Raw genomic sequence first — 12,596 nt, 5'->3', positions numbered from 1 at the left:
TCACATGGAAGTTTGGGTTGTGCTTCCCCTCTTTAAATGTAACTTGGTTACAGTTCATATTCCTTTTCTGATCTCGAGAGTCATCTGATCTTCTGACCTTTACTGAAAGCAGATGTTGTGAAACATTGTGAAAGAGATCTTTAGTAAGGGGTATAGTTGAAACTTGCTGAGCTCTGTGTCTATCCCTAGGGGTATGAGTGCTGTATGTGTCTACACCATAGCAGATATTGACCGCATCTTTAAAACGTCCAACTTCAAGGGACACACAGGGCCCGTTACAAACCCACGACCTGGGGAGGTATGCTCAACAATATACTCAACTTTCTAGTCAGCTCTACTCCTTTACTCTGTATGTCTACAATATTGGACTGTATTCTGTGTATATCTTTGTATGTTGAAGTATACATAAAAGTGTCCATCCTCTTGTAGTGTGTTAAAGACAGCACTAAACTCCCCATTGAAGTCCTGAAGATGGTGGACAAGCATTCAGAGATGGAGGAGTGGGTCACCAGTGGGCCTCTCCTGGTCACTCACCGCCATTACCACCACATCCGCATGGATAGAGTCCAAGGCAAATGGAATGTCCTGTTTCTGTCTCTAGGTGAGAAGTTTTGATCTCTAGATGATGAATCACAAATGATCAGTCTGAAAGGAATGACGGGAAACCTTAGCCTTCGGAGATGTTTGGAGACCTTTAACATACACCTCTTATGACCCTGCAGCAAGTGATGATAGGGAGCTGTATCGTGTTTATGTACAGTATAATTATAGGAATGTGGATGAGATGAGAAAATGTCCATCTTATAATCACACCAGTTTCAAGAGACAGAGGCTTTCAGAAGGTTGAAATAATATTGACCATTCATGGTACTAGAGGGTGTAAAGTGACACTTTTTTTCACGCTGACTGACTGACACTGATCTTTTGTAAGGTGTAAAAAAAAGGCCTGTCTGAACAGTTTATTTTGAACTTTAAAAAAGAGAAGTAACTAAGTGGAAGTATAGTCTTATCACACTGTGCTAGGAAACCAGAGTTCATTTCCCATCATTGCACTCAAATTGGCACACAGAGACTTCAACCCTAACTCGAGATTCACACCTGCACAACAGTTTGTAGGGTGTGCTTAGTGTCAGAGAAATACAACCCAGACATGAGACTGATGAATGTAATTGAAGTACAGTATCAGAAGCATTACTGTAGCAATAGTCATAGATAGTCATAGATATGTATCCTCAGGGTGAGTCTATGCCCCACCATGCATCTGTACTGTGAGTGGTGTAATATATGACTGGAGGATGTCTCAACGTTATGATGAAACATTTAAAGGACTGTTGACATTTCTTACCCACACCTTTTTTTTGTAATGTTTGACTCTCACTCATATCCTCAATGATCGATGACTGCTGTTTGACACTGGCTGTGTGTGTGTGTCTACACTAGAGAATGGAGGGATTCATAAGGTTCTGGAGAGGGATGGTCAGGCCTTCGTCATCGCTGAGTTACAACCTTTTAACTACAGGGCACACATCCTCAGTATGATGTTACACTCCTCAACGGTGAGTCAAGGAACACAGCCCACACAGAAACCTCCCCATTGAGATCCAACAGTGGTAGCAATGTAGTAATAAAACATGGAGTGGAATAGACAATAGTCAAAGAGATCCCTTTCATACCATGTTTTAACATGTGGATCAGTTATTTGATCACGGCTGAACGTTTGATGATTCAACTACAGATGTTGTTGTCCTTTAAAATGCATTCCGTCTGCATATCATTTGATGGCATTGGGATTTAGTTTAATAATAAGTATTGGCCACAGGTTTAAAATTGCATGCCTCATTCAAATACACAGAATGTTGTAGGCTGTTACGTAATATCCATCTCCAATGCGCCCACATCGGAAGGTGGTTTCCAAAATCCGACCACAATACGTCCCAGAGGTCTGAACGGGAGGAGAGAGACAATAGACAGGAACAACTGCAACCATAACAACTATATTTATATCTCTATAATAATATTGTAGAAGAAGTGGTGTTCTAATTGTAAGCCAGTAACTTTCTTCTGCAGTCAACAGTCATTGTTCCAGTATTCCCTACAATATTAGAATAAAGGGTTCCAAAAGGGTTCTTCGGCTGTCCCCATAGGAGAACCCTTTTTGGTTCCACATAGAACTCTTTTGGGTTCCATGTAGAACTCTCTGTGTAAATAGTTCTACATGGAACTCAAATGGGTTCTGCCTGGAACCAAAAAGGGTTCTTCAAGGGGTTATTCTATTAGGTTCTAGATAGCTCCTTTTTTTCTAATGTTCTTGTGGTGTTGTGTTCCAGGCAAAGCTGTATGTGGCCTCCAGCAAAGAGCTGGTTCAGATTGACCTGGGCAGCTGTGATCAGTATGGGGCCCAGTGTGAAGACTGTGTTTTGGCCAGAGACCCTTACTGCGGCTGGGACGGCCATCGCTGCACCACAGCTACAAAGTAAGACCAAGCACAGCCTGCTTTCAGCTTATAGCATCCGCTGTATAGATATTTAATGGTAGTGATTTGAAAATAGATTTCTCATTAATGGTTATCAACATATTGGTTTCCTCTCTGTGGTTTCCTGTGAGCCTTATACAGTTTTGTTGTAACACTTCATAGTGTTTGTCAAAAATGCAAATATAGAGTGGTGCATTAGTTTGGACATTATGCTAGACCTTATTTTCCATCAGTTCAGCTCAACATGGCCAGAGGTAGTTTTTCCAGAATGATGTATACACACATGGCCCTTGTTCAAACAAATGTGGTGTCAGATGAGGCCATGAAAACAAACTAAATGTACTTCAAACAAATGTGGTGTCAGATGAGGCCATGAAAACAAACAAAATGTACTTCAAACAAATGTGGTGTCAGATGAGGCCATGAAAACAAACAAAATGTACTTCAAACAAATGTGGTGTCAGATGAGGCCATGAAAGCAAACAAAATATACTTCATTTGATTAAACGTGACATACTTACAAGTATGTCTGCAGTGTGTGTCAGAGGAAAATGTTAGTTCACTTCCTCACTCTGATCCCCACCTGCTGTTAAAAAGTATACTACACTTCCTCCTCTACACTCCCCCCAAACATGCACACACGCTACACACACACGATACTACACACCACCTTGTCGTGTAGTCAAATGCTCTATGCTCCGTTGGTGTGATACTATGTGGTTTCAGTACAGCTCCTCTGTTTCAAAGAACTATCTCTCTGCCAACCACAAGGTAGACACCCTACACCCTACTGTACAATAAACCGGTACATTTGCTGGTTGAGTTGCTGGTTGAGACTCCTTAACTCATATATGCTTGTCTTTTTACAGTGATACAATTCAGGATGTGGAGAACGGGAACCATCAGGTATGCAGCAACATATCCAGAGGATTTACTGCAAGTAAAGGTGTGTAGTGTGTTACAGCCATCCTTGTACAAATACAAACCCCTTATTATGACCAAGTACTATAATAAAGGATGGAAACCATCCACAATGGTTAGCTATGGAAGTCTAAAAAGCAATGTTTTGCTCTTAGTTTACTTTCCAGGGTCATCAGTTGGTGCTGTAGATGGAATCAGAGTTCCTCTATCTTCAAAGTACTTCCTCCATTGCCCAACCTTGTCCAGCCACGCTGAGTACAGCTGGAGGCACCATGGCAACACCACAGCAACGCCGTGCATCTCCACAAAGTCAGAGGACCAGTGTCTCCTGCTAATAGAGAGCATGGGCCCTGAGCAGCAGGGAACATACAGCTGTGTGTCTGAGGAGAGGGGCTACCGCAGGACCCTGGTGCAGTACCAGTTACAGCTGGACAGGGGGGTCACAGGCCTGGCCTCTCACCACCTACCCTTTCCTGGTCTGGGTCTGGTACTACTACTGGTCCTGACTTTGCTCTGCTAGCATCAGCTCTATGGACTATCACCCCAGCCCTATGACCGAGCTGACTTGACTTGGACATGCCTGTCAAAAAACTGAACGCTGTAGAAGTTAAAGCAACTGCACTTGTGTTGAGTTAAGGATTTATCTGGAGGAATTGGCCTCGTGTTTAATTATCGTGCTATGTTTTCTAATATGAAACTTTGCAGGAGTTTGAAATATTTTATGTGACAATATGAATGTTCAGTATATTGCAAAAACAGACAAATACTTTTTTAATTTAATGTTACATTTTAGAAATATATATTTTTTACTTAACTTTTAAGTTTCTTGCTAACAGCATTATACTTGTAAATATATATATTTTTATTTTTTGATGTATTACTTATTTATATGTATTATTAAATGATTAATATATAATTAGAGTGAGCTACAAAGGTATTGGGAGAGTGACACATGTTTTGTTGTTTGTACTCCAGGAAATGATACAATGACTATGAGGTTAAAGTGCAGGGGGACGGGGGACGGGGACGAGGCTGGCTGGCTATAATATTTGTGCGTCTGTAACTTTCTCACTCATCATTATTCACGATTAATTCAGGACTATCTGTAATCATCGTAGAATCAACATGAATGTAGAAGTGTTTAGATACATATTCTTATGTACAATAAAAGTGACTCCAATATCCAAAGTGATGGAGTACAGAGCCAAAACAACAAAAAAGCCCAAGCTGTAATGATATCTCTAGGGAAAGATAGTGTTGTTTTTTTTTAGATACAGTGCAGTGAAAAATTATTTGCCCCCTTTCTGATTTTCTCTATTTTTTATACTGAATGTTATCAGATCTTCAACCAAAACCTAATATTAGATAAAGGGAACCTGAGTTTATAAATAACCAAAACAATGTATACTTATTTAATTTAATTAACAAAGGTATGCAACACCCAATTCCCCTGTGTGAAAAAGTAATTGCACCCTTACACTCAATAACTGGTTGTGTCACCTTTAGCTGCAATGACTGCAACAAAATGCTTCCTGTAGTTGTTGATCAGTCTCTCACATCGCTGTGGAGGAATTTTGGCCCAATCTTGCATGCAGAACTGCTTTAACTCAGCGACATTTGTGGGTTTTCAAGCATGAACTGCTCATTTCAAGTCCTGCCACAACATCGCAATTATTTTTCACACAGGGGCATTGGGTGTTGCATTACTTTGTTTATTAAATAAGTATGTAATTGTTGTTATTTGTTCACTCAGGTTCCCTTTATCTAATATTAGGTTTTGGTTGAAGATCTGATAACATTCAGTATAAAAAATATGCAAAATTAGAGAGAATTTGAAAGGGGGCAAATACTTTTTCACGGCACTGTATCTGTGCTATCCACACTGCTGACTTAATGCTTAGATCTCTGTGGTGTAACAGATGGAAAGGTTTGAGTTGAGTTGGAGTACGTGTGAACATGAGTCAGACATTGAGGAGTGAAAGATGAGTGTTATTATAGGCTACCCCAACTTTTTCTGTTTCCTATTTCTATCATGCTAAATATTAGCCACTATCAGTATCGACCACCAGTAGGCCTAATAACTTACAATTTACTGTTAGTTCCCTTCAGTTGGTATAGCCTACATTATCATTCTATTTAATTACATTGTTTTGTTTACCTTTATTTGCTTCCTCTGTAAACGCGATCACGGCCATGTGGTTGTTGATGAGGATCATTAGTAACAGTTAATAATATAAAATAAATACATGTAGGCTAATTAAATCGTTATGGAGCTGAGCGCAGACCAAACCATATAACAGTTTGAACCTGACACATGGTGCAATACTTGGCCGTGGTTAGTACAGTCAATAGATGAGGGTATAGCCTACTATTACACACTATTCTCCCTATTGTAATTCTATGTACACTAATATTCCAACATTACCATGGGTTAAAGAATGTGGCAATTTTCAGAATTCATCAAACCACTATTTTTTATTCATCAAACCTGTTTTTTATGATTCATACATACTTTCATAACCCCAAAATGTGCCTAAATAAGAGTATTTTTTAAATCTACCAGTTGGTGTTGAAACAGAGACTAATATGTCTTTCCCTATTTTCCTTATTCGTTCTCTCGATGTATTCTAGCTTGTCACAAAATTCTAATTAAAGGTACACCGTATTTAAAGGGATGGCTTAAGAAAAATGTACTGAAAACCCTGTTGAATGAAAACTCCATGAAAAGATCTGTTGGCCAGTAACTGGTAGGGTTTTCCACAGTTGAATTACATGTATTCTGCACACACAAGGGAACCACGCCTACAAAGCCCACTATGCACCTTAATAAGATAAGTCTGAATACCAACTACTGATAAGTGCGTAGGGAAGGCGTGAGTAAGAAAGGCGTAAAGTCTAAATCGGGCCCATTGTGAAGAAATACCAGAAAATGTTTGAGGGTTATCCACCGATACTTAAATCTTATGACACCTCTCACTGTGAGAGCCATCTATGAGCAGGCTTAATCCATGCTTGAGTAACAGACAGTTTAGGTGAGTGTAGCAAAATAGGTCTCAGCTGGCACATGGTCTTTATGGAACGTTATCATATGAAGTGGGGGAAGCGGTTAGTATTCAGGAACTCCTTATGTTTTTACACAGACAAAATGTTATCAACTATTTTCATGCCTCATTCCTGCGCTTATGAGTCAATTTCTCTCACTAATCTCTACGGTGCAGCTGCTGAGACATGGCTCCAAGTCCTGTATCATTCATGTGCCAGTGAAAATGTACAGTACCAGTCAAAACTTTGGACACACCTACTCATTCAAGCGTTTTTCTTTATTTTTACTATTTTCTATGTTGTAGAATAATAGTGAAGACATTAAAACTATGAAATAACACATATGGAATCATGTAGTAACCAAAAAAGTGTTAAACAAATCAAAATGTACTTTATATTGGAGATACTTCAAAGTAGCCACCCTTTGCCTTGATGACAGCTTTGCACACTCTTGGTATTCTCTCAACCAGCTTCATGAGGTGATCACCTGGAATGCATTTCAATTAACAGGTGTGCTTTGTTAAACGTTAATTTGTGGAATTTCTTTCCTTCTTAATGCGTTTGAACCAATCAGTTGTGTTGTGACAAGGTAGGGGTGGTATACAGAAGATAGCCCTATTTGGTAAAAGACCAAGTCCATATCATGGCAAGAACAGCTCAAATAAGCAAAGATAAACAACAGTCCATCATTACTTTAAGACATGAAGGTCAGTCAATTTGGAAAATTTCAATAACTTTTAAAGTTTTCAAGTGCACTCGCAAAAACCATTAAGCGCTATGATGAAACTGGCTCTCATGAGGACTGCCACAGGAAAGGAAGACCCAGAGTTACCTCTGTTGCAGAGGATAAGTTCATTAGAGTTACTAGCCTCAGAAATTGCAGCCCAAATAAATGCTTCACAGAATTAAAGTAACAGACACGTCTCAACATCAACTGCTCAGAGGAGACTGCGTAAATCAGGCCTTCATTTACATTTTAGTCATTTAGCAGACACTCTTATCAAGAGCAACTTACAGTTAGTGAGTACATAAAAAAAAATTCATGGTCGAATTGCTGCAAAGAAACCACTACTAAAGGACACCAATAATAAGAAGAGACTTGCTTGGGCCAAGAAACATGAGCAATGTACATTAGACCGGTGGAAATCTGTCCTTTGGTCTGATGAGTCCAAATTTGAGATTTTTGGTTCCAACCGCCGTGTCTTTGTGAGACGCAGAGTAGGTGAACGGATTATCTCCGAATGTGTGGTACCCACTGTGAAGCATGGAGGAGGAGGTGTGATGGTGTGGGGGTGCTTTGCTGGTGACACTGACAGTGATTTATTTAGAATTCAAGGCACACTTAACCAGCATGGCTACCACAGCATTCTGCACGAAATGTGAATTATTATGTGGAATATAATTTTTCTGGGACATTTTTGTAGGGGTTGATACATTTTTTGTTAGGGTAAATCAAGTCTGACATTATAAAGTGAAATGACAAAGTTTGGAAGCCTTTCTCAACCTTGAATACACTACAAGTTTCCATTTCCTGCTGAGCCTATTAAGATAATACCGTACATCTGTACATGGGATCAAAGTCTATATGAACAAGCATTACAGTAACCTACTATTAGAACAATATAAATTATCAACAGTGAACCATCAGATGGGAGAGGGAGTCAGTACCTTCCAGGTTCTTGGTTAACAGGACCTGTATGAGCAGCCAGATGAAGAGGAGGACCACGACACCCTCGATCATCCCCTTGCAGCAGAAGAATAGTACAGACTGCCATACAGTCCTCTTCCTCCAGGTGATAAGGCATGGTGACACCTTCTGGGGAGCCAGCTCTGGAAGCTCTGTAACACTGTAAGTCTATGGAGAGGTGTCACTGGCAGCCTCACACTGATGGTGCCTCTTTAGTCTTCTGTAGGCCCCTTCCTCTTCTTCAGCCAGTTGAGCTCTGGTCATTTATGTCAGACACCTACAGTATAAGACCCCCAGCCTCTCACTCCTGTAGTCACCCCTTTTTCCCTCTTAGCTTAGAGGAGTTGTCGATTTGGAGGGTATTCAATGGTTTTCCCAGCTAAAATAAAAAAAATGTTTTAAGAGCAAAAAGTGATCCAGAGGTTGTGATACAGAATGATCCAATAATCCTCACATTATGCTCTGACAAGCTTCAACAAAAAATGACAATGACTTCTTTTCAAAGTCCACAAAGCAGTTAGTTTGGCTGACCCATGCTGAGTTGCTCCATTCCACAGCTGAAACGATGTCTCATTCAGTGAAGTGGCAGGTACTCCGGGCCATTATGGTGATGTGATGTGGATATCTCGATGACTTCTCAACAATACCCTCTTTCTATTCTGTAATCTCTTCAGGACAGTAATCCCTTCTCCCTTGCAGAGAGGGGGAGGCTGGTGGGGTGGTGTAGGCACGCTACCTGTGAGCCAAGTGTCAGTGAAGAGAGGTTTGTTCATCCTGCAGTTTTTATCTCTGGCCAGGTTTCTCACATAGCTGCAGTCTTGTCCCAGCTCCCAACTCTCCCCACTCCATGCCCAATACACACACACGATCAGCACAATTCCCCCTCCCTTTCTTTTGTGACCTGCAAGCTGTCACTTCCATTAGCAAGTTCCCGGTCTGCAGACTGCAGAGCTGTACCCTTACTCACTCTGCTGCAAACTGCCTGCACACACACTTTCTCACTGCCATTCAGAGAAGCAGTGAACTCTTCACTGGCCGATGGCCAGCATTTAGATTGCATTCAGTGTTTACCTCAATTACTGCCATAGAGTAAAATGTGTGTGCGTGTGTGTAAAAAAGAGAGGGAGGGGGGGTGTAGCAGTTCAATGTCTTCTGTATTATCCACATATAGGAATGTGATAATATGATCCAGAATATCAAGTATATCATATCTTGTAGGAGTACTTTATTAACAATGCTGCAATGCTGACTGGGGTTCCAGCACTGGTGTTTCTAGCTAAAATCGACTGGCTAATGATATGAAGCTTGCTAGCTAGCTAGCCAGCCAGGCAGAAGAGGGGGCTTCTGCAGGATTTATATTTTACCAGTAAAATGCAACATTATGATCCCCATATGCAGTAATCATTAGCTAACGACATAGCTAGCTAGCAGCTAAATATCTCATTGTGTCTGTTTATCTGTGATATGACTCCTAAAAATAGTACGCCTGCTGGCTGTGGATTGCAAGAGCCTAAGACTGAAGCCTAGCCCTTATGAAGATAGCTAGATAATGACAATTGAAAGCTCAGGCTGGTTGTCAGCTTGGTAACTACAGTGAGGGAAAAAAAGTATTTGATCCCCTGCTGATTTTGTACGTTTGCCCACTGACAAAGAAATGATCAGTCTATAAACCTACCATTAAAATTATAGACTGATCATGTCTTTGTCAGTGGGCAAACGTACAAAATCAGCAGGGGATCAAATACTTTTTTCCCTCACTGTAAATAATCCTGTTCTAACATTAGCTGGTTTGTGACTTGGCCATTTCCAGGCTTTCATATTATTTCAGTTATCAAATAAAATAAAAATAAAAATTATTGGTCACATAAACATATTTAGCAGATGTTATTGCGGGTGTAGCGAAATGCTTGTGTTCCTGGCTCCAACAGGGCAGTAGTAACCAACAATTCACAACAATATACACAAATCTAAAAGTAAAAGAATGGAATTAGCAAATATATAAATATTAGGATGAGCAATGTCGGAGTGGCATTGACTAAAATACAGTAGAATATAGTATATACATATGAAATGAGTAAAACAGTATGGAACTTGAAGCTGATAATGCCTTGAATTTTTTCACCTTCTCCACTGCGGTCTCATCGATGTGGATAGGGGCGCGCTCCCTCTGCTGTCCCCTGAAGTCCATGATCAGCTCCTTCATTTTGTTGATGTTGAGGGAGAGGTTATTTTCCTGGCACCACTCCGCCAGGGCCCTCATCTCCTCCCTGTAGGATGTCTCGTCATTGTTGGTAATCAGGTTGGTAATCAGGCCTACTACTGTTGTGTTGTCCGCAAACTTGATGATTGAATTGAAGGCATGCGTGGCCACGCAGTCATTGGTGAACAGGGAGTACAGGAGGGGGCTGAGCATGCACCCTTGTGGGGCCCCTGGGTTGAGGATCAGCGTAGTGGAGGTGTTGTTTCCTACTTTCACCACCTGGGGGCGGCCCGTCAGGAAATCCAGAACCCAGTCGCACAGGGCGTGGTTCAGACCCAGGGCCCCGAGCTTAATGATGAGCTTGGAGGGCACTATGGTGTTGAAGACTGAACTATCGTTAATGAACAGCATTCTTACATAGGTATTCCTCTTGTCCAGATGGGATAGGGCAGTGTGCAGTGCGATGGCGATTGCATAATCTGTGGATCTATGCAAATCTCTCAGACACCCAGCACATCCACAAGGGGTCCCAACCTTTGTCACAGTTGTTAATGAATCGGATGCAGCTGAGAAGAAGCAAAAAATATGTTGGTGAATTTAGTGGGAAAATGCCCATTTGTAACAAGCATTTGCTGTTACACTTACATTTGACATTTTAGTCATTTAGCAGACGCTCTTATCCAGAGCGACTTACAGTTAGTGAGTGCATACATTTTTCATACTGGCCCCACGTGGGAATCGAACCCACAACCCTGGCGTTGCAAGCGCCATGCTCTACCAACTGAGCTATAGGAGGGAAACCTTTACTGATTTTGCCATATGTGCGTACACACACCTACGGATGTCAGGATGGCATTGTTTATATCATAACAAAGAGCTGACTATGGGCTCGCTCGTGCTGTATGATCTATTGTACTCTAGTCACATTCAAAGAAAATAAAGGCAGTTGCATTGCCATGGCAACCCTCAGTCTACACCCCCATGTCAGAATTTGTCCATGATCTCAGCAGGAGGCCCAGAACAGACAGCTACGAGGCCAATTTGTGTCTTCAGCTGAGCTAATGTCACCACCAGCCGCACCGTCGTCTTTGTGTAGCTTCCATCCCCACTGACTGACTTAACTTCAACCTAATGAGTCACCTTCTCACCCACAGCAATACACCCCTATTTCTATTGAATATAGAACAAGGGCAATGCATGAATGTACAGTATGGTTTTCACTTTCTCATTTAAAGCTCGAAAGATTGTTTTTAGACATTTATAATAGGACGGAACATGTTATTGTTGTTATTAGCGGTTAATTATTCAGTTTCATCCATTAAAATGTATCAGATGTCCCCTCCATGAGATATTTCCATAATGCCATGATGATTCTAAACCACTGGTAACTGAGGTGTGGGGGGGTGGTGGTGGGGAAAGAGAAGGGACATCATATTTACCTGGGAAGGTGTGTGGGTTGGGTGACCCTCTCTTGAGGCACTTGGAACACAGAACATGAACAGTGTAGTAGAGTCCGGGCCAATCCTGCAGAAGGACATTCAGCTCCTCAACCAGTGGGATTATCGCTTGCCAAGCAGTCCAGATATTTGGCAGGGAGGCATGGCTGGCTATGGACTGCAATTACTACCAGGTACATGTTGTTATTACACTGTAACTACTTGTTACACTTAACTACAATACTTGTTACAGAGTCATTTTACTGTAATAAGGACCCCTTAAAAGGTAGTGTTACCAAATGGATAGTTTTGACCGCTTGGAACTTTTGGAAATTAAGCTTATCCTTACGCCTGTGCCATTTTCCTCCTGAAATCATTACTAACTTTATCCTCATTATGTAAAAAATGAAATGATGATTGGATAAACTATATCTACTTGAAAATAAAGTTGAATCCGCACCCTCCTAAAATGAATGTATTAAAAAGACATGACAATTATTGTTTTAGTTCATGGTTATTGTCCATAATTGTCTGTTACACCATTATTGTGCCAGCCCAACGCACAAATTCATACTCAATGTTTGAGTAAGGCTGTGCCTCCAAGAAAACATCTGTGTAATGAGAAAACTTGACATCAATCTGCTCTTTTTCATGTGCCTTTGAAAAGATATGATGATCATCATGTGATTCTTCTCTATAACAAGCTGAGACCCACATAAACTTTTACATCTACAGTTCAGTGTGCTGCATCTGCTATTGTTTGGCAGTGTGATATGGTCTGAGCTGTTTAAATGTAGCCTATTTACATGATTACTACTGTATATGACACAGAATATT

The 12,596-nt window shown here is 40.9% G+C and overlaps 1 protein-coding gene across 1 annotated transcript in view; it reads left to right on the top strand.

Moving 5' to 3' along the window:
- Positions 1-12,596, top strand: part of LOC121555713 (semaphorin-7A-like) — a 41,891-nt gene that overhangs the window by 11,776 nt on the left and 17,519 nt on the right. Inside the window, exons 9-14 of the mRNA XM_041869547.2 lie at positions 190-298; positions 430-601; positions 1,441-1,556; positions 2,328-2,473; positions 3,343-3,419; positions 3,550-3,970. Of these exons, the coding sequence (XP_041725481.1) occupies positions 190-298; positions 430-601; positions 1,441-1,556; positions 2,328-2,473; positions 3,343-3,419; positions 3,550-3,914 (985 nt within the window). The 3' untranslated portion in view covers positions 3,915-3,970. The remainder of the gene's footprint in view (positions 1-189; positions 299-429; positions 602-1,440; positions 1,557-2,327; positions 2,474-3,342; positions 3,420-3,549; positions 3,971-12,596) is intronic.

This window comes from Coregonus clupeaformis, unplaced genomic scaffold, assembly GCF_020615455.1.
Source record: "Coregonus clupeaformis isolate EN_2021a unplaced genomic scaffold, ASM2061545v1 scaf1521, whole genome shotgun sequence".
NCBI classification, from domain to species: domain Eukaryota; kingdom Metazoa; phylum Chordata; class Actinopteri; order Salmoniformes; family Salmonidae; genus Coregonus; species Coregonus clupeaformis.
The sequence above is the reverse complement of the archived record's forward strand: the minus strand, read 5'-3'. Positions and strand labels throughout refer to the sequence as shown.